Genomic DNA, 7,161 nt, shown 5'->3' on the forward strand with positions numbered 1-7,161 from the left:
AAACGGTTGTATACGGGTTTCTTTATACAACTGTTATAATAATTAATCCATTTTTGTTGTGACTTTTGCATTGCCTGGTAGCTTTCTGTAAAAATTTATGTAATAAATATTGTGTAAAAATAATTAAAAAAAAAATAAAATTGACATGTTTTTTTCAGGCAAATATTACTGTATCCTGTGCAGGAGTCTAATTAGCCCTCCTCTATTCCACCTCTGTTATCTAACTTCTCTCAAAGTTTGTAAGGGGGGCACTCTCAGTTGAGGATTTCTGTGATCTTATTCATTTTTAGGTTTCTTAAAGGGGTTCTGGGTCTGATTTTGTCAATGATCCACAACAGTCTGGAGAGAATTTGGACTCTGTTTTTTCTAGCATCTTGTTCCTTTCATTTGACTGAATTGCATGCTTTGGCTTACCACTGATAGGTAGACATACCTTTATTCTACAGCCTAGATTCTTTTTGGATATGTGAGGTTCCAGACTGGATCCTGTCATCACTTTGAACATATCACAATTTCTCATTGGATAGAGATGCTTGGTGTGAGGGAGTTCATGTACCTGCTATCTCCTACTTGATATCACCCATTTGTTTGATTTTTTCCACATTGTTGGTGGCCTCTAGACTTTCTTTGACTCCTGCTGGAAGTCATGCTGTGACTGCTTCTTATGTGTCCTAACCCTCTTGCTCTGTATATGTTCTGTGGATACTCAGAATAGAGTTCATCCTTATTTTCAAGGCTTTTCCACTTGGGCAGACTGTCACCAATGTTGTAGGTGACTACCCAAAATGGGTAGGGTTTGTTGGAGTAAAGTCATAATAATTGAAGGGCATTTGTACTTTTTCCACCATAAATTAGTGGGCTCTTCATCAGAGTTGGTCATTCCATTAACTTCTACATCTCCATTTTCCACCCCCAACAGATCAGTGGAACATGGATCTTTGTTCCTAGCCTGACAGAGAGTTATTGGTTAAGGCAGTGGTAGTGAGAGTCAGTCTTATTCTTCTGGGATTTCATTCCCATTTACTTCTTGTGTTCAAGAAGACAGGAGGTTGGCAGTTGATTGTCATTCTTTCTTGTTTCAACCAAACTTTAAATCCTTCCAGGTTTGTAGTGGAGTCCTTTCTGAACCTACATTAGCATTCTTTACCAGGTATGTGGATGAATAAGTTTGATGTTGGTGATGCATATCTTCATATTCTTATAGCAGAATCATCCTGCTGGTATTCAAGTTTCATACAGCAGGGTCAGGTTCTGCAGTTCAGGGATCTTTCCTTTGACCTAGTATCCACACCTTATGTCTTTTGCAGAGTCCTAAGTATTTTTCCTATCACTTTCATACTTTGGGCTTGTGCACACTTCATTATCTGAACAGCTGGTTACTTTTGGCACCACCTTATCAGTTGGCAGAACCTACTAAGGCTCGCTTTCTTATCAAAGCCTTGAAATCCATTTTCTTGCTGACTTTAAACATTGACTATCAAGATGTGTTTTGTCAACATATTTTAAACTAGGATCAGACAATTCCGATCTGGCTCTAAGCTGAAATAGATAGACTCTTACTAAAGGGATGAATATCCCTTTTGGGAATGTGGGTATCCTTCAAATCTCTGATTCTTTCAGGACAAGCACATGTACAGTCCTTTCAGTGGCTATTACCAATGGATCAGGAATTCAAACCCATTGGATTGTCCACTTTCTTTCATCAGGCAACATCTTAGTTATCGAGTAGTGATTTATCAGATCAGTGTGACCATCAGTGTCCCAAGTTTCATCTTTTCACAGATGCCCCACTTCAGGGATGAAGCGTATATTAAAGATCAGTAATTCCAATGTCTATGGATGGAAGACAGGGCTTCCTTCCACAACACTAATTTTGAACTTGTTGCCCATCAAGCAATGGTTCAAGGTCTAAATCATCTATTAGAGGTGAATATCATCATTATTCATTCTATTATTGTTGTTGTTGTTGACCTGGTTTCTTGACTAAGATGTAGCTTTATTTATTGTTCCTTTATATAAAGCACTTTTAACAACTTTTTTTGTCCTATTCTTGCCTCTTTACTCCAAGTCCTATTACTTGCTTTTTTACCCACTGAACTCCACTCTTTGGCAAATGTTGCCTGAATGGATGTGCTTTTATCATTCCAATTCCACACTATCAACCAGTTTAACTATACTTACTACCAGTTGCAACAGGCTCTGTAGAAATGAGGTGTTCTATGATGCAATCTAGGAGCTTACCAGATGGTATTTCAACATTATACTGGACTGCTAACCATGGACTATCATGAGTAAAGGTAAAGGGGATCTTGCCCATCCTTGCTTATCATCAGATTAAAACAATTGGAGTTGGTTTGCTTTTAAAAATCTAGGGAACTGGGTTCATCTGTTGCAATGTTTCTAGAACACCTTTTCTTAGGACTCCTCAACTTGCATTACCCCCAGGTTCTGCTAATAAAGCTAGTTTCCAGTCACTAGGATTGTGGACAGAGGTTTTTTTCCTCCAGATTGTTCAAGTGTTTTCCTCCACTTTGGAGAAGAGAACAAAGTTGGGAGCTCTCCTTATTGTGTTCTTGGAGGTTTCTTTCCCAGATGGCAGTAGGAGTGGTAAAAACCTTATAATATTGGTTCAGATTTTATATTAAGCTGTCCACCTTGGGTGTGAATGATCCTTATTTATGATGAATATCAATTTAGTATATTGTTTATGTAAGGAAGTCCACCATCACCTCATAATTTTAAATCTGGAGTGGTCCCATCTTGGGTCCTTGGTTGAGTATGGTGTTCCACATCTTTTCCATAATTCCAGTGGCCAGTGGAATGCCCACTTGTCTTAAGGAGTGAGGATTTATGTTTATAATTCCAGGCTGGATGAGTTCTCTTCCTTTGGTTGAGTATGGTATACACAATCTGTCATTCTGAATCTGGGATGTTGCCTTACAGACTTCTTCAGGTGCAGGAGAAAGTTTATCTCTTCAGTGTTACTCACTTTCCTATCATGATTCTTATGGTTTAGTTATAGGTTGGGATCCAATCAAAATTATATCTATATATTACATTATGGTTCAATTGACCTAACCATCAATGTGAGATATAGGGACCAAGACCCCTTAATTTCAACCCCATGTTGTGGAAACTCAGCTATCTGGTTAGGGCTGGTCTATAGTGATAATTACTTGTATTTTTCCACCCTTGATACAGGAACTAAGTTTGGAAGAAGAATATACCTGATCTGAATGTAGTGTTCTTTACCCACTCAAGTGTAATTTTTATCTTGGTGGACCCCTAATCTGTGCAGATACTTTCTGTTTGAATAATGTCCTTACTGACGACCACCCTTTTCAATATGGAATTCTAGCTATTAGTACTAGTGGATGGTATTTTTTTGGAATTTACCCAGCTCACACTTTCCCACCCTTCCTTCCTTAGAGTCGATGAGAAAGACTGGGATAGTAACAGTCTCACAAAAGTGATAAAAGTATCTGAATGAGGTGCTTATACACATTTCCAGGATAGAGAGCACATTGACACTGGTGAAGAGTATATCACCAAGGGAAATTGAATGGAAAATAAAAGACTAAAGCAAGCTAGAAAAAGTCAGACCAATGTTAGATGGGCAAAGATGAAATTCTGGAAGTCAAGGATTACCTGTACTTAATGTCAGTAGAGGGCAAATGTCATTGGTAATACATTTTCAACTTAGGAAAATTTTAACTTTTGTTCATTAACTCTTTAGGAATTTAAGTTTACTTTCACATGCTACTTGTGTTTACTTTGTACTGAATTTTTCATCTGTATAGGTGTTGCAAGGCTTGGGAATATTTAGCTTGGGTACAGGCCAACCAGTGTTGTCAGGTCTTTAAGAAAAATAAATGGCACTGCCATTCAAAACAAGCAAAACAAACTTTCAAACTGCTGTTTATGGCTTACCTTCAAAATGAAGATTTGCAACCCCAGATTTGCGTGCAGTGCTGGCTCAAAATGATTGTAGGCCTAGGCACTTTCTGTTCAGAGAAAAAATGGACCCATTGTTTTCATAGGCCCTAGACACTGCTTGTTGTGCCTAATAAATAATCCATTCCTGAAGGCTTAGGCTTACTGAACAGAAGGCCAAGGCCACACACTATTAGAGGGCCTCAAGCTATGACTATAAATGTATTGCACGTAAAGGTTCTGTTGTCGGGGCCTCTATAAGTTGAAAAGCCTAGGGCCACTAAAACCCTTAATCCAGCTTTGGTGATTTGCATAACTTCATTGCTATATAGAATGCAGAATGTCAAGTTGGCAGTCTAAAAGTCCATGATTGTAGGTTTATTTTAACTGAACAATAGTGAGGATTTGATGATTCTAAAATTTTAATAATGTAGACTATTTGATAACCCAGTTAATCACTGAAATCACTCCTACAGCTGTTTTATTATGTGTCAGCCATTAAAAAAAATAAGTGAGCTTAGAGTAAAAAAAGACCAAAAGAATTGACACCCACAGCTCTTCAAAAATTAAAGCAATTTTTGAAAGAAAAAACAATTGCATTTATTATAAGTGGACTTGGGAACACTGGGGCAAACATTTTAGCTTGTACAGGCCAAAAGTAACACCTTGAATTTAAATATTATCTCAATTGTAACTCATTTTATACTATTCATTAGTAAAGTGCATAAATTCAATATGGCTACATTTTAAAACATAATACATTTAACAGCTTTGTGATAGAAGTGACAGAGGTCAAATTGGAAAATTATAAATCTTTTGAATAATATGATTCATTTAACAATTTTATGTTAAAATAATAGTGGGTTTCAAGACAGCTGACAATAGAAGTTCATGAAGAAATTTTAAGAATACATTTTATGATGTAATATTACAAATTAAATGTATTTTTATTTGAAAATTTATTATTGGACCTTCTTCATGACAACAGCACCATTTTCATATTGTACTTTTAATAAATGTCCTTAGACTGTATTTATTATTATATAAATGGATATCAATATTATGAAATATTATTGAAGTTTATGTTATTCACCATAATTATCTAATTTCTCATTAGAAATAGTATACTGGGAGGGAAGTTACAGGAGCAGGAGGAACGCTTATTTCTCTCAAGAAGAAGTTCACAGTTAGAAAGGACAGAACAGGAGTATAACGAAGAACTAGACCAGCTAGATCCGCCTCTTGCAGAAGAGGTTGATGTTTGTCGCCAGGAGGAGCTGCATTCTTCGCTCAGAGCTAACACTTGCTCGCGCTCTCAGTTGGCAAATTGTGAAACTGAGCTTTTGCACGTCGCAGTTGTTCGCAAGTTCTAGAGGAAATTGCTAATGAACGACGAGGAGAATGTTGCTTGAGGAACAAGTCAAACAGCAGCAAAGAGAACAAGAACAGCAGATTCAGGAAGAACTTGAAATCTTGAATCAAAAAATGATGAGTCAAATGGAAGAGTATGATATACAGGTAATGTTTGGTACTGCTCTATTACTAGTTATTCATTGCTCTTTCTGTAAAAAACAAGAATGAACCAAACAAAAAATAAATGCCCTAATATCTTGTCCTGAAGGTCTTGGAAATTCACAAGTTTCTCACTTGTTTTAATTACTTGTGCTACAATACAGTAGTGGGTTATCTTTCAGTCAGTAGACACTCAAAAGAAATCGCGACGAGGGACACTTAACGCTTGTAGTGTGTACTGTCGGATGTCAGTAAAACATGCATGTCATGAATCATGAGAAGAATTATACACTCTTTAGGCTACAACACAGCATGACATACGAACTTCAAAAGCAAATAATAAAACTATTTGTTACTCTTAAATTTGGTTTTACTCTTTAAACAGAACGCTTTTGAGATTCGTTGGAAATACACAAACATAAATGTAATTATTGGGAAAAAAATTCATTTCTGTCTACATTCTTATGTTTAACTAAATGGTATAAGGTCAGTAAATGTAGCATAAGTTATGTTAATTCTTTTTCTATTGCCCTGTAAGGAAACTTTATAAATAAAGCATCATGTATGTTTCCAGTAGTATTTATTAAAATTCAGATATGTTAAAGCATTTTGTTAAGAACATTTTAAAGCTCGATTTTCAGTACTACATGGTTTTTTTGCATTTAAAACTTTTCCCATCTTATATATATATAAGTAAAATGAAAGTTTGAGGAGTTGTAAATGTACTGTGATCATAATTAAGTCTCAGAATTATCACAGGTAGAAAAGTAGAAAACTTGTGAAAGACTGATTGTAGTAATAACTTTAGATGAGTATCTTTATCAGATATAAGCTGGGCATGGTCTAGTGATTGGTATGTCAGGCTAAAGATCAGAGGGTTGAAACTTTGAGTCATGATACCACTGACACACTTTATTTTAATTATTGTATTAAAATTATCTTTTTTCTCTTTTTTTTTCTTTATAGAAAGAGTGTACAGAGAAACTTGAAAGGAAGATGAATGAAATGGACACTTTGCTTTCAGAAAGTGAGAAACTGATTGAAAAACTAACTCAGGAGCTGCGAGAGGAAAATCTAAAATCACTTTCAATGACAGTAGCTGATGAAATGAAACATTTTATGGAAGGTACTTTAAGTTATAGATTTCATTCATCAGGTATAACCTACAGAAAATAGGACTAATTTGTAGCTTAAAAAACATGTGCAAGTCACTAATGTGCTGCTAAGTACATTTGCTGTGTAGATATTATAAGTAATATAATTATACCATATTTAGAAATACAAATTGTAGAATGTTGTTTTTTGTTGTTGTTTTATTTTTTTAAGTTTTAGCTGAATAAAGGCTTGTGAAAAATAGCATGAAAATAAAGTTTTTTGAACTCAATGCCATTTTTTGGGATTTGGAAGGGTAGTTTTATTACAATATTATTTTCAAAATGAGATGATAGCTCTGTCTTTTGTCACATTTTACTTGTGTTGTCTTTATACTATATTTAATTTTAGTATGTAAATTCCAAACCAACATTCCAACAGTATTTGTCAGTACTTTGTATAATTTATTTTCTAAGCATATATAATTTCACCACAGATGTAACTTTTATTTCAAGTTTGATGTCTCCAGCAGACAAGTGTTCTGAATGTACTTTTGTTTGCAAGCACAGTATCTATACTTGTATATATTTTTATCTTGTTAATATATTTTTTACCCGTCTTTGT

The 7,161-nt window shown here is 35.2% G+C and overlaps 1 protein-coding gene across 1 annotated transcript; it reads left to right on the forward strand.

The window, feature by feature from the left end:
- The first annotated feature begins 5,334 nt into the window (after window positions 1–5,334).
- On the forward strand, window positions 5,335–6,646 carry LOC143239271 (uncharacterized). Its single transcript, XM_076480186.1, has 2 exons — window positions 5,335–5,451; window positions 6,412–6,646. The coding sequence occupies exons 1-2, from the start codon at window positions 5,335–5,337 to the stop codon at window positions 6,619–6,621; spliced, it is 327 nt and encodes a 108-aa protein (XP_076336301.1). The 3' UTR covers window positions 6,622–6,646.
- The last annotated feature ends 515 nt before the right edge of the window (window positions 6,647–7,161 follow it).

Source organism: Tachypleus tridentatus, chromosome 13 (assembly GCF_004210375.1).
Source record: "Tachypleus tridentatus isolate NWPU-2018 chromosome 13, ASM421037v1, whole genome shotgun sequence".
Taxonomy (NCBI): Eukaryota; Metazoa; Arthropoda; class Merostomata; order Xiphosura; family Limulidae; genus Tachypleus; species Tachypleus tridentatus.

Coding starts and splice junctions, on each gene's coding strand:
- LOC143239271 (XM_076480186.1), top strand. CDS start 5,335: ATGTTGCTTGAGGAACAAGTCAAACAGCAGCAAAGAGAACAAGAACAG. Junction 5,452..6,411: donor TGGAAGAGTATGATATACAG/GTAATGTTTGGT, acceptor TTTTCTTTATAG/AAAGAGTGTACAGAGAAACT.